At 44.4% G+C, this 24,105-nt stretch overlaps 1 protein-coding gene across 1 annotated transcript; it reads right to left on the reverse strand.

Annotated features, from left to right (window-relative positions):
• Window positions 1–14,026: 14,026 nt before the first annotated feature.
• Window positions 14,027–23,403, reverse strand: LOC140387242 (EEF1A lysine methyltransferase 3-like). The gene is made up of 3 exons (XM_072470206.1): window positions 23,209–23,403; window positions 20,145–20,256; window positions 14,027–14,513 (listed from the first exon to the last, which is right to left on the reverse strand). Exons 1-3 carry the CDS (start codon window positions 23,362–23,364, stop codon window positions 14,131–14,133), a joined length of 651 nt encoding a protein of 216 aa, XP_072326307.1. The 5' UTR covers window positions 23,365–23,403; the 3' UTR covers window positions 14,027–14,130.
• Between the last annotated feature and the right edge of the window lie 702 nt (window positions 23,404–24,105).

The raw sequence follows: 24,105 nt of genomic DNA on the forward strand, positions 1-24,105 counted from the left end.
GGGTGAGGTGGGAGCCTCAGTTTGGTCCCCGATTCGGGAGAATCATCGGTTCGTCCCGGGAAGGATGGATGGAGGGTTTCGGAGCTGGCATCGGGCAGGGATTAGAAGAATGGGGGACCTGTTCATCGATAGGACATTTGCGAGCCTAGGGGCGCTGGAGGAGAAGTTTGGGCTACCCCCGGGAAACGCTTTCAGGTACATGCAAGTGAGGGCGTTTGTGAGGCGGCAGGTGAGGGAACTCCCGCTGCATCCAGTAGGATTCAGGACAGGGTGATTTCGGGTGTAATGGTTGGAGAAGGCAAGGTTTCGGCGATTTACCAGGAGCTGCAGGAAGAGGAGGAGGCCTCGGTGGAGGAGTTAAAGAGCAAGTGAGAGGAGGAGCTTGGGGAGGAGATAGATGAGGGTCTGTGGGCTGATGCAATGAGTAGGGTTAATTCTTCCTCCTCTTGTGCCAGGCTCAGCCTAATACAGTTTAAAGTTACTCACAGAGCGCATATGACAGGGGCGAGGTTGAGTAGGTTCTTTGGGGTGGAGGACAGATGTGGGAGGTCCTCGGGGAGCCCAGCAAATCACGTCCATATGTTCTGGTCGTGCCCGGCGCTGGATGGGTTTTGGAGGGGTTTTGCGAGGACTATGTCCAAGGTGGTGAACGCCCGGGTCAAGCCGAGCTGGGGATTAGCATTATTGGACGAGCCATGAGTTCAGGAGGCGAAAGAGGCCGGTATTCTGGCCTTTGCATCCCTGATAGCCCGGTGGAGGATTTTGTTACTGTGGAAAGATGCGAAGCCCCCTAGTGTGGAAGCTTGGATCAATGACATGGCAGGGTTCATCAAGCTGGAGAGGATAAAGTTTGCCTTGCGAGGGTCTGTGCGGGGGTTCCTCAGGCGGTGGCAACCGTTCCTAGACTATCTCGCGGAGCTTTAGGAGGAGGTCAGCAGCAGCAGCAGCCCAGGGGCACGCGGGGGGGGGGCGGGGAGGGGGGGTTTCTTTTGGGGTGGTGTTTGGGTTAAGGTGGGGGGTTTCCCTATTTGTGTTTTCTACTGTTATATGGGGGGTTATTGTATTTGGGGGAAATCCAATGTATAATTTCTACTTGTTGCGTTTTTGTTTCTTTTTCTGGTTGAAATTTTGTTGAAAATGTGTTGAAAAATTTGAATAAATATATTTTTTAAAAAATAATGCATCACCACTCTACCCTTTCATATTTGAGTTTAAAGTATTCAAAATCTATGCTTCCAGCACATTTTTATGACGAGACCTTCCATGACTCATGATAATGTATGAGAAAGTAATATCCCTCTGCTTTGTATTTGGCATGGGAGACCTTTCATTTTAAAACAGTGGGTCTGAGTTCTCTATTCTCCCACAAGAGGAAAAAAGCTTCTTGTCATCGACCCTGCATACAAATTTCAGGTTTTGAGGTCCGACGCTCTTCTAACTAAAATCTCTAATGTCAAGATTCTGAATTTTAACATTCACGACATCCATTGTGTTTCCCCTAAAAAAGTACGAATACGCAGTTTTCATGAATCAAGCAGTTTATTAAGCAACATTTTACATATACTTAACAGAAAGCAGTGAGTACAACATAGAGTTTCCTCGTCTCTCACGTTCCTCGGTGTCATTGATGTTGCCAGCACAGGCCTTTTCTGATCTGTCCCTGAAATGAAATATCATTGTGTCCAATGGCACCCAGGGTTCCATTATCACCGTGCCAACAAATATTTCTATTTCCAACTATTAACTCCGCTTTCATCATTCCTCTTAGCTTATTTGCAAGCAATTCAAACTACCTCTTTGATCGCTAATAATGTGTATTATCTCATATCTGCCCAAGTCTGTACCTGGAGCCATGTTGACTGAACCATGACGATCTTTTTCTGAAGGTAGGTCTGTCAGAGTTTACATTCTGTTGTGAACAAGTGACACAGTTCCTTTAGATGCATATAAATAACAAAGAAAGTCACACCCTCTGGTCAATAATACTTGTTATTGTCCATAATGTCAAAGTTCATGAACAGGAACTGCCATGATGGAGAAACTGAATGTGTATCATGTCAATCAACAACATGTCAACAAAGTACATTGAAACTTATGTGTGTATGTGTGTGATCTTTTATATATTGGCGTATAAAATAGATTTAGTAATTGCATACTGAATGGGTACTGTGCTATTTTAGTGCTCTTATGTATTTTATCTCATCTGCGGTCACGTTAAGTATGGATTGAGGTTTGCACATAAGTATTGAAATACAATACTAGTTGCCAATGAACATTATCAGACCAATTTTCAAGTTGATTAATCCAGATGCGCTTCAGTTGATACAAAGTCATGCAGCTAAATACAATGCGAGAACAAACCTCCAAGGTTATAAGTTGTGCACTGCTCTGTGAAAATGTTGCTGGTTGCAGGCTGAAATTGACTATGTGATGTAATATACATTACCTTAACCCTCAAACAACCGTGCTTGTTATATAACTAGGGTGGCATGGTGGCACAATGGTTAGCACTGCTGTCTTACAGCACCCGGGCATGGGCCTAGGTAGAGTGAAACTCCTGAAACTCGGGGCAGTCTCGATGGGTCGAATGGACTCCTTCTTCATTGTTGGGATTTTATGATTCTATTTACATTACGGAGGCACTATCAGGCTTCTTCAAAAGGGAGGAAGACAGAAAGGAATAAATGACAGGCCAGTTAGCCTAACATGCATGATAGATAAAATATAATAAAAGGGAGAGTGAAAATAATATTTTTCTCAGAGGGTCCTGCATCTCTGGAACTCTCTTGCTTAAAATGCAAAGGTACTGGAAGCAAAGTCCTAGAATATTTTACGGTACAGCTCGACAGATGTGTGCAGAACAAGGGGATGGAAGGGTTTCAGGAGTAAGCAGAAATGTGCGGTTCAGATCAGGCATGATCTTATTGAATGGTGGAACAGGGTCGAGGTCCCTGGTGGCCTCGTGCTGCTCCTAATTTGTGTGTTTGATTCAGGATTGAGCTTTAGAGTTATTGAATAGATGTGGCTGGAAATAATGACGTATCCCTTGCCTTCTGTCTATCTGCAACCTCTTTTGTTGCACAATTCAGTCATCTCAAGTTGTGCTGTTAGGTCTGCGTCTCTCTTGCACCTCACTGTAATAAAACATTGAGCTGCGGCCACCCTCGATTCAGCAACAGGCTCACACTATGCATCAGGGTACATTTGTCATGTGAGGGTCCCTTTAAGAAAAGTGTGTTTATCAAATAGCTGTAGTGATGTCATTGTGTGGGGGCAGCTGAGCTGTGTTTCTGGCTTTTACTTTCGTTTTGAGCTAGAAGCTGTTTTGGAGCTGAGTTTTTGGTTTCATTTTCAGTTGGGAGCTGCATTCACACAAGGTGTCTTTTGATTTCTCTCTCCCTCAGCATGCTAAAGAATGTCTTCAGATCACTTGATAATTTAAAAGTGATAACTGCTTTCTGTAGAGAATTCAAACCTGCTGTCTTTGTTAAAAAGGGTATTTGACTGATGGAAGTTGTTAGGAAAGTTATTAAGGGTTACCTATTGTACAGTATTGTATCTGTGGGGATTATTTGTGTTGGTAGTTGATAAACTATGTACTGTGTGTTTATAAAATGTGTACTGGATTCATAGAATAAACATTGTTTTGTTTAAAAATACTTATGGTCTTTGTTGCACAACACCTGGAAAGTGGGACCTTGTGCTCCCCATAACCAAAATCTATTAAACATTGTGGGTCAGGTGAATTCCATGATATACTTTGGTGTTCTCGAACCTCTGGCCCATAATAAATTTGGAGCTCGTGGGGTAAAAGTACATCATTTGTGATTGAGTTGGCTTAGTGAACTTAAAGCCAGTGAGGGGTGAGCATATTTGTGTTTGCTTTTCAGGTGTGGTATTCCAGTTTAAGTAGGGAGTGAGTTGTGGACAATGACTCTTTCAGAGGCTCGGAAGGTTTTGGGGGTGGAGAAGGTCACATGCAGTACCTTATGAACAGAGACTAAAATAAGGCTTTTAGATTTGGCAAAACATTGCAGTTAACGTTACCTGACAGGATACGAAAAGAAGAGGTACTTACGGGGGTAGCTGAGCATTTAAAATTGCCTGAGATACAGTCAGACTCATTAGAAATGGCAAAAATTCAGTTACAGATTAAGCAACTTGAATATGAAACAGAATTAAAGCAGCTGAATATAAAATGAGGGAAAAAGAAAGAGAAAAAGATCAAAAGAAAGAATAGCCCAAGCAGAACAACAAGAAAGAGAACAACAAGCAGAACAACAAGAAGGAGATACAGATCAGGGAAAAAGAAAAAGAGAGTTTGAACTTCAGAAAATGGCCATGAAATATGAGTCAGTTAAAATTGGCAGATGTAAAGAGAAGCGTACAGTTTGAGGATAGTGATGAGGGTAAAGAGAAAGAGCGTCAGTCGAAGGCTTCGTGAGGATCTATTTAAATACGTCCATGCATTGCCAAGGTTTGATGAGAAGGAGGTAGAAACCTTTTTCATTTCATTTGAGAAACGTCTTTGAAAATAGAACAAACGTATGAATCTCTCAGAAAAACTATACTTTTGGAGGAGTTTAAAAATTCAATTCCTGATGTAGTGCAAACTCATGTGGAAGAGCAGTGGGTTAAAACTGTGAGGTTAGCAGCAGAAATGGGAGATGATTATGAATTAGTTTGGTTTCTGACATCAGTTTCAGCCTGTGAGGGATAGAAACTGGGGAAAAGAGAAATACTCAAGTGGTAAAGGTAAAGGGGACCTGATGGGAGATAATAAGGAGACTGTACCTCAGATTAAAAAAGAAATCCAGGAGGGTGGGAGAGAAATGAAAAGTGTTTTCACTGCAATAAACTAGGCCATGTAAAGTCACAAGGTGGTTAAAGAAAAGCACTGGGAAGGCTGATGTGATAAAACAGGGCAAGTCAATGGTGTTTGTTAAAGGGGTAAAGGAAAGCCCAAGTGAAGCGAAGGAGGTGCAAAAGATTATACAGCCTGATCAAGAATGATTGATAAGAAGGTCACAGATCTCTTTAAAGAATTTACTTGTGTGGGTAAAGTTTACTCAGGTGTACCAGGAGGAGTAGGTAAAGAAGTAACAATTTTAAGAGATACGGGAGCTAGTCAATCTTTGATGGTAAGAGATGAGGTGTTATGTAGTTCGGGAGGAATATTGCCATAAAAGGGGTAGCACAGTGGTTAGCACAATTGCTTCACAGCTCCAGGGTCCCAGGTTCGATTCCCAGCTTGGGTCACTGTCTGTGCGGAATTTGCATGTTCTCCCCGTGTGTGCGTGGTTTCCTCCGGGTGCTCCGGTTTCCTCCCACAGTTCAAAGATGTGCAGGTGAGGTGGATTGGTCATGCTAAATTGTCCCGAGTGTTCAAAATTGCCCTTAGTGTTGGGTGGGGTTACTGGATAGGGTGGATCTGGGCGAATTAAGTGGGGTACTCTTTCCAAGAGCTGGTGCAGACTCGATGGGCCGAATGGCCTCCTTCTGCACTGTAAATTCTATGAAAAGGTGGTAATATGTGGAATTCAGGGTGAGAAGAGTAGTGTTCCATTATATAATGGGGCACAGATAGGAGATTTTGTGGGAGCGTGAGAGACTCACGTTTGGTATGTTGCCTCCCAGGTGCAAGGGTACGTGATGTCTCGGATCGTGTTTTCCGGGTCCTTAGGGGGAGGGGGAGCAGCCCCAAGTCGTGGTCCACATTGGCACTAACGACATAGGTAGGAAAGGGGACAAGGATGTCAGTCAGGCTTTCAGGGAGCTAGGATGGAAGCTCAGAACTAGAACAAACAGAGTTGTTATCTCTGGGTTGTTGCCCGTGCCACGTGATAGTGAGATGAGGAATAGGGAGAGAGAGCATTTAAACACGTGGCTACAGGGTTGGTGCAGGCGGGAGGGATTCAGATTTCTGGATAACTGGGGCTCTTTCTGGGGAAGGTGGGACCTCTACAGACAGGATGGTCTACATCTGAACCTGAGGGGCACAAATATCCTGGGGGGGAGATTTGTTAGTGCTCTTTGGGGGGGTTTAAACTAATGCAGCAGGGGCATGGGAACCTGGATTGTAGTTTTAGGGTAAGGGAGAATGAGAGTATAGAGGTCAGGAGCACAGATTTGACGTCGCAGGAGGGGGCCAGTGTTCAGGTAGGTGGTTTGAAGTGTGTCTACTTCAATGCCAGGAGTATACGAAACAAGGTAGGGGAACTGGCAGCATGGGTTGGTACCTGGGACTTGGATGTTGTGGCCATTTCGGAGACATGGATAGAGCAGGGACAGGAATGGATGTTGCAGGTTCCGGGGTTTAGGTGTTTTAGTAAGCTCAGAGAAGGAGGCAAAAGATGGGGAGGTGTGGCGCTGCTAGTCAAGAGCAGTATTACGGTGGCGGAGAGGATGCTAGATGGGGACTCTTCTTCCGAGGTAGTATGGGCTGAAGTTAGAAACAGGAAAGGAGAGGTCACCCTGTTGGGAGTTTTTTATAGGCCTCCTAATAGTTCTAGGGATGTAGAGGAAAGGATGGCGAAGATGATTCTGGATAAGAGCGAAAGTAACAGGGTAGTTATTATGGGAGACTTTAACTTTCCAAATATTGACTGGAAAAGATATAGTTCGAGTACAATAGATGGGTCGTTTTTTGTACAGTGTGTGCAGGAGGGTTTCCTGAAACAATATGTTGACAGGCCAACAAGAGGCGAGGCCACGTTGGATTTGGTTTTGGGTAATGAACCAGGCCAGGTGTTGGATTTGGAGGTAGGAGAGCACTTTGGGGACAGTGACCACAATTCGGTGACGTTTACGTTAATGTTGGAAAGGGATAAGTATACACCGCAGGGCAAGAGTTATAGCTGGGGGAAGGGCAATTATGATGCCATTAGACGTGACTTGGGGGGGATAAGGTGGAGAAGTAGGCTGCAAGTGTTGGGCACACTGGATAAGTGGGGCTTGTTCAAGGATCAGCTACTGCGTGTTCTTGATAAGTATGTACCGGTCAGGCAGGGAGGAAGGCGTCGAGAGAGGGAACCGTGGTTTACCAAGGAAGTGGAATCTCTTGTTAGGAGGAAGAAGGAGGCCTATGTGAAGATGAGGTGTGAAGTTTCAGTTGGGGCGATGGATAGTTACAAGGTAGCGAGGAAGGATCTAAAGAGAGAGCTAAGACGAGCAAGGAGGGGACATGAGAAGTATTTGGCAGGTAGGATCAAGGAAAACCCAAAAGCTTTCTATAGGTATGTCAGGAATAAGCGAATGACTAGGGAAAGAGTAGGACCAGTCAAGGACAGGGATGGGAAATTGTGTGTGGAGTCTGAAGAGATAGGCGAGGTACTAAATGAATATTTTTCGTCAGTATTCACTCAGGAAAAAGATAATGTTGTGGAGGAGAATGCTGAGCCCCAGGCTAATAGAATAGATGGCATTGAGGTACGTAGGGAAGAGGTGTTGGCAATTCTGGACAGGCTGAAAATAGATAAGTCCCCGGGACCTGATGGGATTTATCCTAGGATTCTCTGGGAGGCCAGGGAAGAGATTGCTGGACCTTTGGCTTTGATTTTTATGTCATCATTGGCTACAGGAATAGTGCCAGAGGACTGGAGGACAGCAAATGTGGTCCCTTTGTTCAAAAAGGGGAGCAGAGACAACCCCGGCAACTATAGACCAGTGAGCCTCACGTCTGTAGTGGGTAAAGTCTTGGAGGGGATTATAAGAGACAAGATTTATAATCATCTAGATAGGAATAATATGATCAGGGATAGTCAGCATGGCTTTGTGAAGGGTAGGTCATGCCTCACAAACCTTATTGAGTTCTTTGAGAAGGTGACTGAACAGGTAGATGAGGGTAGAGCAGTTGATGTGGTGTATATGGATTTCAGCAAAGCGTTTGATAAGGTTCCCCACGGTAGGCTATTGCAGAAAATACGGAGGCTGGGGATTGAGGGTGATTTAGAGATGTGGATCAGAAATTGGCTAGCTGAAAGAAGACAGAGGGTGGTGGTTGATGGGAAATGTTCATAATGGAGTACAGTCACAAGTGGAGTACCACAAGGATCTGTTCTGGGGCCGTTGCTGTTTGTCATTTTTATCAATGACCTAGAGGAAGGCGCAGAAGGGTGGGTGAGTAAATTTGCAGACGATACTAAAGTCGGTGGTGTTGTCGATAGTGTGGAAGGATGTAGCAGGTTACAGAGGGATATAGATAAGCTGCAGAGCTGGGCTGAGAGGTGGCAAATGGAGTTTAATGTAGAGAAGTGTGAGGTGATTCACTTTGGAAGGAATAACAGGAATGCGGAATATTTGGCTAATGGTAAAGTTCTTGGAAGTGTGGATGAGCAGAGGGATCTAGGTGTCCATGTACATAGATCCCTGAAAGTTGCCACCCAGGTTGATAGGGTTGTGAAGAAGGCCTATGGAGTGTTGGCCTTTATTGGTAGAGGGATTGAGTTCCGGAGTCGGGAGGTCATGTTACAGCTGTACAGAACTCTGGTACGGCCGCATTTGGAGTATTGCGTACAGTTCTGGTCACCGCATTATAGGAAGGACGTGGAGGCTTTGGAGCGGGTGCAGAGGAGATTTACCAGGATGTTGCCTGGTATGGAGGGAAAATCTTATGAGGAAAGGCTGATGGACTTGAGGTTGTTTTCGTTGGAGAGAAGAAGGTTAAGAGGAGACTTAATAGAGGCATACAAAATGATCAGGGGGTTGGATAGGGTGGACCGTGAGAGCCTTCTCCCGCGGATGGAAATGGCTGGCACGAGGGGACATAACTTTAAACTGAGGGGTAATAGATATAGGACAGAGGTCAGAGGTAGGTTCTTTACGCAAAGAGTAGTGAGGCCGTGGAATGCCCTACCTGCTACAGTAGTGAACTCGCCAACATTGAGGGCATTTAAAAGTTTATTGGATAAACATATGGATGATAATGGCATAGTGTAGGTTAGATGGCTTTTGTTTCGGTGCAACATCGTGGGCCGAAGGGCCTGTACTTCGCTGTATTGTTCTATGTTCTATAAGGTAAGGTTGGAAAGTCCAGTGAAGAGTGGTGAAGTGGTAGTAGGATTAATAGAGAAACTATCTGGTCCAGGAATATAGTTTATCTTGGGTAATGATATAGCTGGATCGCAGGTGGAAGTGATGCCTACTGTGGTTGATAAACCAGTGGAAAATCAGACAACTCAAGTGTTTAAGGACGAATATCCTGGGGTTTTCCCGGATTGTGTAGTAACAAGGTCGCAAAGTCACAGGTTAAGACAAGAGGAGAACTCAAAGAGTGAAGATAAAGTTCAAGTTCAACTTATCATTATCAGAAACAATTTTTGATCAGATGGTTGAAAAAGGACACGACCCACAATTTTAGTTCAGGAAAATTGGCAGAGTTACACCAGAAAGACATGGAAATAAAATGGATGAATCAGAAAACATACACAGAAGAGAATTCTGATTGTATATCAGAATGTTATTACCATAAAAATGATGTCTTGATGAGAAAATGGAGACCTTTACATATGCAGACGGATGAAAAGTGGGCAGAAGTTCATCAAGTGGTATTGCCGGTAGGGTAGAGAAAGTAGGTGTTGCGAGTAGCACATGAGGTACCAGTGGGAGGTCATTTGGGAGTAAGGAAAACGCAAGCTAAAATACAAAAACATTTTTATTGGCCTGCACGACATAAGGATGTAGTTAAATTTTGTCGATCATGTCACACATGTCAAGTGGTAGGGAAACCTCAAGCAGTGATAAAACCAGCGCCCTTAATACCCATTCCAGTATTTGAGGAACCTTTTCCAAGGGTCTTAATTGATTGCGTAGGACAGCTTCCTAAAACGAATAGTGGGAATCAATATATTTTGACTGTAATGGATGTGTCTACTAGGTTTCCAGAGGCCATTCCAGTATGCAATAATACAGCTAAAACGATTGTGGGGGAGTTACTTAAATGCTTTACTAGATATGGACGACCCACAGAAATACAATCGGATCAAGGATCAAATTTTACCTCACAGTTATTCAAGGAAGTTATGGATAGCTTAGGAATAAAACAATTTAAATCAACTGCGTACCATCCAGAATCGCAGGGAGCGTCAGAAAGGTGGCATCAGACATTGAAGACAATGTTGAGGGCTTATTGTCAAGATTATTCAGTGGATTGGGATAAAGGAATTCCAGTTGTACTATTTGCAATTAGGGATGCAACTAATGAGTCAACCAAATTCAGTCCTTTTGAACTAATTTTTGGTCATGAGGTAAGAGGACCACTTAAATTGATTAAGGAAAAATTGGTGAGTGAGCAGTCGGAACTTACATTACTGGTAGGTAGAGCTAGTATCAAATTTTGGGGACCAATTAAATAGAGCAGGGGAATTGGCTGGGCAACATTTAAAAATTGCACAACATGTGATGGAATGGGTAGCGGACAAGAAAGCAAAAAGTTGGTAGTTTTGCCGGTGGAGATAAAGTTTTAGTATTGTTATCAGTGGTAGGTGAACCTTTAAAAGCAAGATCTGAGGACCTTATCAGATGGAAAGGAAATTAAATGAAGTGAATTATGTGGTAAGATCGCCGGATAGAAGGAAAACTCACCGAGTGTGTCATGTGAATATGCTTAAAAGGCACTTTGAAAGAGAAGGAGAGGAAAAGGAGGAGGTTTTAATGATTCTAACTCAAAGTGAAGAACCAAATCCAGATGACTTTGAATTTGACGTCCCTCAAATTAAATTGGAAAATGAGGATAATCTTAAAAATTGGGATAAATTGTTGAGTTACCTTCCAGAGGAAAAATGAACTGACCCGAAAGAGTTATTGATATCACATGGGCAAGTTTGTGGGGATACGTTGGGATGTACTAAAATGGCTATACATGATGTAGATGTGGGAAATGCTGTTCCTATCTAACAACATCCATATCGACTTAACCCTTTAAAATTGGCACATGTTAACAAAGAAATTGAAAGTATGCTTAACAATGGCATAATTGAAGTGGGTTGCAGCCAATGGGGCTCATCCATAGTGATGGTACCGAAACCGGATGGTACCCAACGGTTGTGTGTGGACTATAGAAAGGTTAATGCTATCCCACGCTTGGAGGATTGCATTGAGAACGTGGGACAATCAGCTTTCATTTTCAAATTGGATTTACATAAAGGTACCTTTATCCGAAAGGACGTAGGAGATTTCAGCTTTTGTGACTCCAGATGGTATAGACAAATTCAAAGTTATGCCATTTGGCATGAAAACACCCCAGCCACATTTTAACGGTTAACTAAGAAAGTGGTTTCAGGATTACCCAATTGTACGGTATAAATCAACGATCTGGTAATTTTTAGTCAGACATGGAAAGAACATTTGAAGCATCTGATGTAGTTATTCGATCGACTTCAGGAGGCGGGTTTGGTGGCAAACCTAGCCAAAAGTGAATTTGGAAAAGCCCAAGTCACTTTCCTTGGCCATACAATTGGACAAGGTCGAAAGGTCCCACGGGATGTGAAAACAAAATTATTAGGGAGTTTCCAATAGTCTCGACATAAAGGGAATTAATGCGATTTCTTGGCATAAGTGGATTTTATCGTCAATTTGTGCCGGAATTTAGCAGTATGGTCGCTCCACTGACGGACTTGCTAAAGAAGCATAGCAAATTTCAGTGGACAGCGGAATGTCAACAGGCATTTTACAGCCTGAAGGCTGTGTTAACCACTGCTCCTGTGTTGGCCATCCCAAATTACACAAAACCATTCAAAGTGACTGTTGTTGCGAGTGAATGGTAGAACCCTCAAGAGTATTGAAAGTCAGAGAGATCTAGGAGTACAGGTTCACAGGTCACTGAAAGGGGCAACACAGGTGGAGAAGGTAGTCAAGAAGGCATACGGCATGCTTGCCCTCATTGGCCGGGGCATTGAGTATAAGAATTGGCAAGTCATGTTGCAGCTGTATAGGACTTTAGTTAGGCCACACTTGGCATATAGTGTTCAATTCTGGTCGCCACACTACCAGAAGGATGTGGAGGCTTTAGAGAGGGTGCAGAAGGAGATTTACCAGAATGTTGCCTGGTATGGAGGGCATTAGCTATGAGGAACGGTTGAATAAACTTGGTTTGTTCTCACTGGAACGGCGGAGGTTGAGGGGCGATCTGATAGAGGTCTACAAAATTATGAGGGGCATAGACAGAGTGGATAGTCAGAGCTTTTCCCCAGGGTAGAGGGGTCAATTACTAGGGGGCAAAGGTTTAAGGTGAGAGGGGCAAGGTTTAGAGTAGATGTACGAGGCAAGTTTTTTACACAGAGGGTAGTGGGTGCCTGGAACTCGCTACCGGAGGAGGTGGTGGAAGCAGGGACGATAGTGTCATTTAAGGGGCATCTTGACAAATACATGAGTAGGATGGGAATAGAGGGATACAGACCAAGGAAGTGTAGAAGATTGTAGTTTAGTCGGGCAGCATGGTCGGCACGGGCTTGGAGGGCCGAAGGGCCTGTTCCTGTGCTGTACATTTCTTTGTTCTTTGTTCTTTGATGTGGGCGTAGGTGCGGTGCTCTTACAAGATGACGACGAAGGACTAGAGCGGCCTATTGGTTATTTTTCAAAGAAATTAAATAAGCACCAGAAGAAGTATTCAACGATTGAGAAGGAGATTTTGAGCTTGGTGCTAGCTTTGCAACATTTTCAAATTTATATTACCAGCAATCCATCTGATACAATTATATATACTGATCATAATCCATTGATGTTTTTGGAGCGAGACCGGAATAACAATGCCGGACTGTTTCGATGGAGTTTATTGTTACAGCCATTTCATTTAAAAATAAGACATGTGGCAGGATGAGAAAATGTGATAGCCGATGCTTTGTCACGAATGGTTTAGCTGGTTTAGCTGGGGCTGGTTTAGCACACTGGGCTAAATCGCTGGCTTTTAAAGCAGACCAAGGCAGGCCAGCTGCACGGTTCAATTCCCGTACCAGCCTCCCCGAACAGGCGCCGGACTGGGGCTTTTCACAGTAACTTCATTTGAAGCCCACTTGTGACAATAAGTGATTTTCATTCATTTCATTTCATTTTCATTTCATTTCATTCAAGAGAAGCAGGTTCGGTGGAGGAAGCATAACTAAAATGGACTATGTTATTATAAATGTTTGCGTGTTTGTTTTGTTAAACAAAAAAGTATATCGCTTGTCAATATTTCTTAAAGGAAAGTGAAAAGGTGAAAAATGAAACCATCTTGAAGTTGATTGTTTATTTTTTTTCTTGGGGGGGAGGTGTCATGTGAGGGTCCCTTTAAGAAAAGTGTGTTTATCAAATAGCTGCAGTGATGTCATTGTGTGGGTGGAGCTGAGCTGTGTTTCTGGCTTTTACTTTCATTTTGAGCTGGAAACTGTTTTGTAGTGAGTTTTTGGTTTCGTTTTCAGTTGGGAGCTGCATTCAAACAGGAAGGTGTATTTTGATCTCTCTCTCTCTGCATGCTAAAGAATGTATTCAGATCACATGATAATTTAAAAGTGATAACTTCTTTCTGTAGAGAATTCAAACCTGCTGTCTTTGTTAAAAAGGGTATTTGACTTATGGATGTTGTTCGGAAAGTTATTAAGGGTTACCTATAGAGTATTGTATCTCTGGGGATTAATTGTGTTGGTATTGATAAATTGTTTACTGTGTGTTTATAAAATGTGAACTGGATTCATAGAATAAACATTTGTTTAAAAATACTTACGGTCTCTGTTGCACAACACCTGGAAAGTGGGCCCTTGTGCTCCCCATAACCAAAATCTATTAAAAGTTGTGGGTCATATATATATATCAGTATATCCATGATATACTTTGGTGTTCTCTAAACCCTGGGCTATTATACTTTAACAAAGCAAGTTAGAGCCATTGATGGTTCATTCCATGGGGCGATGCCACGGTTAATCAGAGACTGTGGTGCATGATTTAAATTGTAAGAAATTTTTGGCAGTTGACTGTCAGTCATCATTAAATGAATGGCATGTTGTCAATGCCACGACAGAATAGATTCAACTTGCAACCAATTAGCACCCCCTTATCATATAGTATCAAGTTTCTATTTTGTCTGATATCCTTGCGAAGTGTCTTGAAGAGTAAAATATGTAAATCCTCGACAAAATGTCCTTTTTATCAGCACTCCAATTACTTTTTGGTAAGCTTATAAACATTGATTTTTTTTTCTGCAATTCTGTGAACAATTTCTCTGTTAAAATATTCCGGAATGCGGTTTTCAAAAAAGTCGATGGTTCCCATGTCCTGACGCATTTTTGAAGATAAATAAATGATGGTGTTTTGGTTGCTCAAGTGCAGTAAGGTATTTATCAGTAAATCGAATTCATGTGATTTGTAGACAATATCTGAACCCAGGATGTAGTCATAGTCTGATGGAAATTGATAATGGTCTCTACCCCAAGAGAGTGCGCAGACTTTTGCAAGGTGAAGATTGGCAGAGGGGATATTACTGGTGACGTTGTATTCTATTTGACTCAGAACCTTTGGTTGGTCTGTCAATGTTACATGTCCGCCTGCCAAAAGAAAGTTCAAGAATAATGACACATCAACTTATATTGATTCCCCATGATTGCAATGTGAAAAGACTAGATATGGGAAAAAGCTTCTGGAGCAATCCAATTAACCCCATGATATATACACAATCATGCAATTTTATTATAGCGACAATGTGAAAATACCCATGAATCAGTGATTAAGCTTAAGGCAGACAATCTTTGATATAGGACAGTGTTTGGGTAACTGAAATCAAAATGTCCTGATCAACTATCAGTTCAACAAACACTTCATCATACCACCGTTCAACTCCATCAGTTTATTTTTGAACACGATACTGGAAAACAAAAGCTTGTGACTTGATCTACAATCGCTCATGGCACCACCATGCCAACCCCTGGGTCCCAATGCCATTCTGGGGGTACCCCTGTCCCTGCCTGTCTGCCCCACCGATCATCCATAACCCCATCGACCACTGAGGCTTCTGGCTGCGCGGCTGAAGACTATCGCTAATAGAGAACTGGCAATCGTGGTTAAGTGAGCACTTGACAAATGCCAAGTGGGTTCCCGTGGGTTCTCATGGGCCATGTAGCATGTGAGAGTCATTGCCTAGCATTCCGATCACACCACTGTGGGAGGAAATACCATACACGCAGCAGCCAACATCTGAACACCCAGGGGATGGGATACAGTCCTTGGAGATGGCCATGGCTGGAGGGTGGGTAGGTTCCACGGGGACGAGGGGGTTGCCTGGAGAGACAGGCAAAAGGGCCCAGGGGTCAGCCCGCATTGCGGAAGAAAGTGACAGACGCATCAGAATATTTGTGCAAATAGTTGTTTAATGTGCTGAATATACCCCATTCCCGATACTGCCACCCCCGCAACCCCTCCGGTCCCCAACCCCACCCCATCCCCTCACACCTACCATGGTGCCCTTAGTGATCTCCAATGTGCCTGGCCCTCCTAGCTCTATCACTACGTCTTGGTGTTTCCGCAGGATGCACATCTGAGGGGAAGGCAGCCAGCTGCTTTCCTCTTCCCTTGGTCTTCGATGCCCCTGGCGGCCATCCTCTGGGGGCTCCGGGCCCAGAGGGCCCCAGCTCACTTGTCGACGGAAAATGCACAGCCGTGCCGCCCTGTCCCGTGTGCTGACCCTGATATGCGGCCTCATCATGGGGGTGGAACCCTGGAGTGCTGGTGGCCACCGTCTCCACACTACGGGACGGGCCCGGGTTGGCACTCCATGCTCCCTCTTCCCAGAGGGCCCTGGGATTCACCTTGGGATGTAGAGGCAGCTGATTCGAGCCCTGGCTGCCCCTGCATCATTCTGGCTTTGCCAGCCCTGGTGGTTCCCCATAGTCCACACCATCATGTTGATGCCCTCAGTTATGCTCCTCAGTAACTGGGACACATGCCCCAGTGACCAGGCCATGTTCTGCAGTGCCTCAGCCATGCCCACGTGCTACTGGGACAAGCTCCGCAGAACCTCGGCCATTCCCCTCTGAGAGCGGGACAGGCCCCGCAGAACCCCACCAAGGTCGACCTGGTACTGGGTAGATCCCCCAGTGAAGCAGACATACTGACGAGATACTCAGCCATGGCTGTCACCGAATGCGCAATGCCTTGGGCACCTTCACTCATGGTGCCGACGTCATGCACCAGTCTCTCCACTGCGGTCACCACCCTAGCAGTGTTGGCCTCGGTGCCACCCATTGCCGGCACCATCTCCTGTGCCTGTAGCCTCTGGCACTCCTCCAATCGGCAATGAACCTGCTGGAGTGATGCTAACGTCTCCCTCTGAATGTCCAGGTTGGTCCCTATCAATGCCATCAGCTCCAGGTAACTCTGTTCCAATGGCTCAGCATCAGGCTGGGACCCAGCTGGGCCCAGGGATACAGCAGATCTCCAACTTCTGTCTTGCCTGCGGTTCTTGCCTCTGCCTAATGTACATTATCAGCAGTGTGGTGCTCACCAGATTGTGCCCCAGAAGCCTGACCACTGACATTTCCCACCCAGGTGTATGTATCTGTACTGGTGGAGGTTGGGGAAGCCAGCTGTGCCATGCCTATAACAATTACATCCTCGGAACTCTCTCCGAGGTGTTCTCCTCAGAATCAGGAGTGGGGGCCGCCTGGCATGGGCCGACGCCGTCGGCTGCTGGAACTACTCAAGAATGGACATGTGGTCAGTGAGAGGGATGGGTCAATCACGACTCATGTTTGACAGGTCCTCCGGTGGCTATCCTTCAAACAACCTCAAGCAGACCATTGTTTGCAGCAAACTACTCACTCTTCAGGAGAACAGCAACCACGACACCACACAACCCTGCCATGGCAACCTCTGCAAGACGTGCTAAATCATCAACATGAATACCACCATTACACGTTGTTATGGGCCAGGGTTGTGGATCATTGGGATATCTTCTGGGGAAGGTGGGACCTTTACATGAAGGACGGAATGCACCTAAACTGGAGGGGCACCAATATCCTGTGTGGGAGGTTTGCTCTTTGGGAGGGTTTAAACTAGTTTGGCAGGTGGATGGGAACCAGAGCTATGGATCAGAGGATAGGGTAGCTGTTGAACAGGCAGAAATAGTATGAAGTAAGTCTGTGAGGAAGGATAGACAGTTGATAGGGCAAAGTTGCACTCAGTGGAATGGGTTATAGTGTATCTGTTCCAATGCAATGAGTGGCAGGAATAAGGGAGATGAACTTAGAGCATGGATCAGTACTTGGAACTACGATGTTGTGGCCATGACAGAGACAGGGATTTCACAGGGACAGGAATGGTTGTTAGATGTCATGGGGTTTTGATGTTTTCAGAACAATAGGGAGGGAGGTAAAAGAGGAGGGGGAGTGGCACTGTTAATTAGGGAGTGCACCATAGCTGCAGACAAGGAGGTAGTTGAGGAGGGTTTGTCTATTGAGTCAGTATGGGTGGAAGTCAGAAACAAGAAAGGAGCAGTCACTTTATTGGGAGTTTTCTAGAGACCCCCCAATAGCAGCAGAGAGATAGAGGAACAGATTGAGCGGCAGATCTTGGAAAAGTACAGAAGTAACAGAGTTGTTGTCATGGGTGACTTCTACTTCCCTAATATTGACTGGAACCTCCTTAGTGCAAATGGTTTGGATGGAGCAGATGTTGTCAGGTGTGTACTGGAAGGATTCCTGACTCAATATGTAGATAGGCCGTCTAGGGGGGAGGCCATATTGGACTTGGTGCTCGGCAATGAACCAGGCCAGGAGTCAGATGTCTCGGTGAGAGAGCATTTCGGTGGCAGTGACCACAACTCCTTAACCTTTACCACAGTCATCGAGAGGAATAGGAACAGACAGTATGGGAAGGTATTTAATTGGGGGAGGAGAAATTATACTGCCTTTAGACAGGTGCTGAGGAGCATAAAGTGGGAACAGTTGTGCTTGGGGAAATGCACAACAGTAATGTGAGGGTTGTTTAAGGAGCACTTGCTGCGAGTGCTGGATAGTTTTGTCCCACTGATGCGAGGAAGGAACAGTAAGGTCAAGGAGCCTTGGATGACAAGAGAAGTGGAGCTTCTAGTCAAGAGGAAGAAGGAAGCTTACGTAAGGTTGAGGAAGCAAGGATCCAACTCGGCTCTCGAGGGTTACAAGATAGCCAGGAAGGAACTCAAAAATGGACTGAGGAGAGCTAGAAGGGGGCATGAAAAAGCATTGGCGGGAAGGATTAGGGAAAACCCCAAGGCATTCTACCCTTATGTGAGAAATAAGAGGCTGATCAGAGTGAGAGTAGGGCCGATCAGGGATAGTGGAGGGAACTTGTGTCTAGAGTCTGAGTGGATGGGGGAGGCCCTAAATGAATATTTTGCTTCAGTATTCACGAGAGAGAAGGAACCTTATTGCTCATGAGAACAGTGTGAACCAGGTTAATAGATATTAAGGTTGATATTAAGAAGGAGGATGTGCTGGAAATTTTGAAAAGCATCAGGATAGATAAGTCCCCTGGACCTGACGGGATATACCCAAGGTTATTACGGGAAGCGAAGGAGATTGCTGCGCCGTTGGCGATGATCTTTGCGTCCTCACTCTCCACTGGAGTAGTGTCGGATGATTGGAGGTAGGGGAATGTTGTTCCCCTGTTCAAGAAAGCGAATACAGAAATCCCTGGGAATTACAGGCCCATCAGTCTTACATCTGTGGTGAGCAAAATATTGGAAAGGATTCTGAGAGATAGGATTTATGAATATTTAGAAAAACATAGTTTGATTAAAGATAGCCAGCATGGCTTTGTGAGGGGCAGGTCATGCCTCACAAGCCTCATTGAATTCTTTGAGGATGTGACGAGACACATTGATGAAGGTCGGGCAGTGGATGTGGTGTATATGGATTTCAGTAAGGCATTTGATAAGGTTCCCCATGATAGGTTCATTCAGAAAGTTAGGAGGCATGGGCTACATGGACATTTGGCTGTCTCGATACAGAATTGGCTGGCCGAAAGAAGACAGCGAGTGATAGTGGATGAAAAGTATTCCGCCTGGAGGTCAGTGACCAGCGGTGTCCCGCAAGGATCTGTTCTGGGACCTCTGCTCTTTGTGGTTTTTATAAATGACTTGGATAAGGAAGTGGAAGGATGGGTTAGTAAGTTTGCCGATGACACGAAGGTTGGGGGAGCTGTTGATAGTGTTGAGGGTTGTTGCAGGTTTAAATAGGACATTGACAGGATGCAGAGCTAGGCTGAGAAGTGGCAGATGGAGTTCAACCTTGATAAATGTGAAGTGATTCATTTTGGAAGGTCGAATTTGAATGCTGAATACAGGGTTATAGGCAGGATTCTTGGAAGTGTGGAGGAACAGAGGGATCTTGGGGTCCACGTACATAGATCCCTCAAAGTTGCCACCCAGGTTGGTAGGGTTGTTAAGATGGTGTATGGTGTGTTGGCTTTCATTAACAGGGGGATTGAGTTTAAGAGCTGCGAGGTTTTGGTGCTGCTTTATAAAACCCTAGTTGGACCACACTTGGAATATTATGTCCAGTTCTGGTCGACTCATTATAGGAAGGATGCGGATGCTTTGGAGAGGGTACAGAGGAGATTTACCAGGCTGCAGCCTGGACTGGAGGGTATGTCTTATGAAGAAAAGTTGAGGCAGCTAGGGCCTTTATCACTGGAGCAAAGAAGGCAGAGAGGTGACTTGATAAAGGTGTACAAGGTGATGAGAAGCACGGATAGAGTGGATAGCCAGAGACTTTTCCCCAGGGTAGAAATGGCTGTCATGAGGGGACACAATTTTAAGGTGATTGGAGGAAGGTTTGGGGAGATGTCAAAGGTAGGTTCTTTATAGAGAGTGGTGGGTGTATGGAATGCACTACCTGCAGAGGTGGTGGAGTCAGAGTCATTAGGGACATTTAAGCGACTCTTGGACAGGCACATGAACAGCAGTAAATTGAAGGGGTGTAGATTAGGTTGATCTGAGATTAGAGAAAATTCTCTGACTGGAATTGCAAAGCGCTGTAAATGATTTGAGGTTTTATCGTTGTGGGCTGGGGATAGGATTGCATGGTTTTGAAATGGTTATTTTCTAAACAATAGATTTCTATGCTAGCGAGATCAATACTCACGGTCTCCCACTCTATCTCTCTCAACATACAACATATTAGTGTGTGGAATCATTCACTTACCAAGCATGGCAGCAAGAATCCCTACCAGGCCAGTGCCTGAACCCAATTCGATCACTTTTTTCTCAGCAAAAACAATTTGCGCTTCCTCAAAATAATGACAGAGCACCCGGCCCTGAAATAACATGTTGAACAAAAATACAATTAATTCACTGCCGTAATTTACAACTTTACTGAAGTTCGGTGTGTGCTTTGAGACAATGAGAATCCAAGTTACAATTCCTGATGCGCTTAAAGTCTCAATATTGATCGACAGCTAAGAAACAATATGTTGAAACAAACATTCAGGTGGATCATAATGGAAACATAACATGAAAGAGTTAACTTTTAATTTTCACATGGTGTTAATAGCGCATAATTCAGTACACGGGGGGTATTATTCTGACAAAAGTTGACAGGGATCCAGTTGCTGAGTACCATTGTGAAAGGTTGCTTTTCAAAAATAGTATATCAGAAATTTGAAAGATGACTTGTGGTATGAGTGATCAGCTCCCGAGGAAGACCTGAATTATGGCTCGTAATCTCTGACTGCTGAAGCTGCCCTTGCTCATTTGTACAGTCTTATGTGGTTGAATATGTTAATAAGATCAGGTATGACAGGGAGATCAGATATGACAGGGAGATCAATAAGATCAGATATGGCCAGAGTGGACAGGAAGCAGACACTTTTGGTAAATCTGTGACAGAACAATGGAATGCAGTCAAGAAGTAACTAGGGAGAGTACAGGGTTACCATGTTTCATTCAAGAAAAAATGGTGGGATCAACAAATCCAGTGAACCCTGGATATCGACGGATGTACAGCATTGGATAAAAAGATATCGAGGGCAAAAAACAACAGGAACGCTAGACGGGTATAGAATACGCAAGAGAGAACTTAAAAAGGAAATTAGAGGAGCAAAAGTAGAACATCAAAGGGTATCTAAATATCTGGTTTAGCACAGGGCTAAATTGCTGGCTTTTAAAGCAGACCACGGCAGGCCAGCAGCACGGTTCAATTCCCGTTTCAGCCTCCCCAAACAGGTGCTGGAATGTGGGGACGAGGGGCTTTTCACAGTAACTTCATTTGAAGCCTACTTGTGACAATAAGTGATTTTCATTTCATTTCATATTGGCAGGTGAAATAAAGAACAATTCTAAGTTGTTTTACAGGTATATTAAGATTAAAAGAATAACTAGGCAAAGAGTATGGCCCATTCAGGACCACAGTAGTCATTTGTGTGTGGAGTCAAAGGATGTAGTAGGGGTCTAAATGAATACTTTATGTCAGTGTTCAGCCATGAGCGAGGATGGTGTGGGTATATAAATCAGGGAATAGGACTATAATAAAATTAAAGAGATTAACATAGAGAGGTGGTTCTGACTGGCCTGGCAAGTTCAAAAGTCCACAAATCTCCAGGGCCAGATGAAATGTATCCCAGGCTCTGGAGTGAGGGAGGGAGGAAATACCAGGGGCGCTGGCAATAATTTTCAATTCCTCTCTGGCCACAGGAGAGGTGCGGGATAGCCAATGTTGAACCATTATTCAAGAAGGGAGGTCGGAATAAACCAGGAATCTATAGGGCAGTCAGCATCACCTGTATCACCTCAGCACTGGGGAAACAATTGGAAACAATTCTGAGATACAGAATTAATCTGCACTTGGAGACACAGGTGTTTGTCAAGAACAGTCAGAATGGTTTTATTATGTCTAACCATGTCTGACCAACATGGTTAAATTTTTCAAAGTGTTCACCGGGTGTGTAAATGACGGAAATGCAATTGGCGTAGACCATTTGGATTTCAAAAGGCTTTTGATCAGGTCCCACATGTGAGACTGATAGCGAAGATAAGAGCCCACGGGATCCAAAGAAATTTGGCAAATTGTATCCAAAATTGGCTGAGTGGCAGGAAGCAGAGGGTAACTAATGATGTAGTGGTGCTTTTCTGGCTGGAAGCCAGTGGGGTCCCACAGGGATCACTGTTGGAGTCCTTGCTGTTTGTGGTTTTTATAATGGATGTAGATATGAATCTAGAAAGGTTGATTGGTAAGTTGACGGATGATACGAAAATTGGTTGGTTGGTACATAGTGAGGAGGACAGCCTTAGATTACAGGAGGATATATGGCCAAATGGGCGGATCAGTGGCAAATGGAATTCAATCCGAATAAGTGAGAGGTGATACACTTGGCAGGACAAACAAGGCAAGGGAATGCATGATACACAGCTGGACCCTGCAAAGCACTCAGGATCAGAGGTGTGCCGATCCCTTACAGTAGCAGAGCAGGTGTGTACACTGGTTAAGAAGGCATATGTTATATTTGCCTTTACTCACCATGGCATAGAATTTAAGAGCAGTGAGGTTATGCCAGAACTGAAATAAACACAGCTAGAGTACTGTCGCAGTTCTGGAATTCACATTATAAGAGGAATGTGATAGCGCTTGAAAGGATGCAGTGGAGATTTACCTGGATGTTGCCTGGTCTGGAGAGTTATGAAGAAAGATTGGACAGACTTGGATTGTTTTCCTTGGAAAAGAGGAGATTGAGGGGGGACATAATTGAGATGTATAAAATCATGAGGGGCATAAATAGAGAAGACGGGAAGAAACTGTTCCCCTTGGTGTATGGATCAAGAACCAGGTGGCATAAATTTAATCTAAGGGGCAGGATGTTTAGATGGGATGTGAGGAAAAGCCATTTTACCCAGAAGGTGGTGGGAGTTCGGAACTTGTGTCTGAAAGGTGGAGGCAGCGAGCCTAATTTCATTTAAGAAGATGTGTACTTTGGATCCAAGGCATTCGATGTAAGTTTTTGTGCTGGATGACGCTGTTACTCTATGATTCATTACTATAATTGGGGATAACGCTACTATCAGGGCATTATGTCACTCTTGTCATCATAATAACTGCCGATATAGAGTGGCCTTAGTCTTCAGCACTCAACAATTACTAATTTCAATCGTGCATTCATATCCAACCCCCTACAGCAATTTGACTTTCAGCATCATAATGGAGGTTTAAGCGGGTGTTGTTTTGTGTTCGCGAAGACAGAAGGTCTAGATTTGCTTTATAAAACACTGGGACTTACAGGTTCCCAGATAACTATAGCGACCCCAACGTTTTTGCTGAAGTCCCGAGTGATGTGCAGTTCGTGGCCGCAGAACTCGAAGCGATTGATGACCATGTCGGGGTCCTCCTTGGAGCAGGAACTGGTAGAATTAGTTTTTTCAAAATGTGCGTCCATTCTCCACTCTGAATTTCAGAAACAGGGAAGTGAGCCTATCTCCTTTTCCGATTGCCCTGCTGAACAAAAGGGGATTAAATATTACACACTTTAATCTGGAAAAAAGGAAGTGGAGCTTTTAAAAACTTTTCATCGCTTCTGAAATCAAATTGCCAATTGCCCATAAAAGCAATATTCTGGAGATGTTGAAAGCCACTCATTACACAACGCGCGCGACCAAAGAAAGTCAGGTTACAGCTAACGTGAACTGATAACTTGTGCTCAGACAATGCTGGTGTGGACATTACATGCACTTGCTTTTGGAAAATCGCCCCATTTGAGCCAGCATGTGGGATTCTTTCAGTCATAACAGAGAATATTTGTTCGGAGAGTTTTACTGGAGAGGCAGCTTTAACCAGAATGGCTAAAACACTCTCCGCTGCTGTTATGATGCTACCTGATGTGATTTCTGGACAAGTCAGGTCCCAGAATGGAACCTGGTTTGATTGATCAAACTGTTGATACGGTAATAGATATAGGACAGAGGTCAGAGGTAGGTTCTTTACGCAAAGAGTGGTGAGGCGTGGAATGCCCTACCTGCAACAGTAGTGAACTCGCCAACATTGAGGGCATTTAAAAGTTTATTGGATAAGCATATGGATGATAATGACATAGTGTAGGTTAGATGGCTTTTGTTTTTTTGACTTCCCATGTCGGTGCAACATCGTGGGCCGAAGGGCCTGTACTGCGCTGCATCATTCT

The sequence above is a fragment of the Scyliorhinus torazame genome, chromosome 12, assembly GCF_047496885.1.
Source record: "Scyliorhinus torazame isolate Kashiwa2021f chromosome 12, sScyTor2.1, whole genome shotgun sequence".
Classification (NCBI taxonomy): Eukaryota; Metazoa; Chordata; class Chondrichthyes; order Carcharhiniformes; family Scyliorhinidae; genus Scyliorhinus; species Scyliorhinus torazame.

Bases quoted from the DNA above. Each gene is read 5' to 3' on its own strand.
- LOC140387242 (XM_072470206.1), bottom strand. From the start codon at position 23,364: ATGGACGCACATTTTGAAAAAACTAATTCTACCAGTTCCTGCTCCAAG. The intron at 20,257-23,208 runs GTAAGTCCCAGT...ATGTTATTTCAG, and splicing joins CTATAGTTATCTGGGAACCT to GGCCGGGTGCTCTGTCATTA. The intron at 14,514-20,144 runs GTAAGTGAATGA...TTCTTTTGGCAG, and splicing joins GATTCTTGCTGCCATGCTTG to GCGGACATGTAACATTGACA.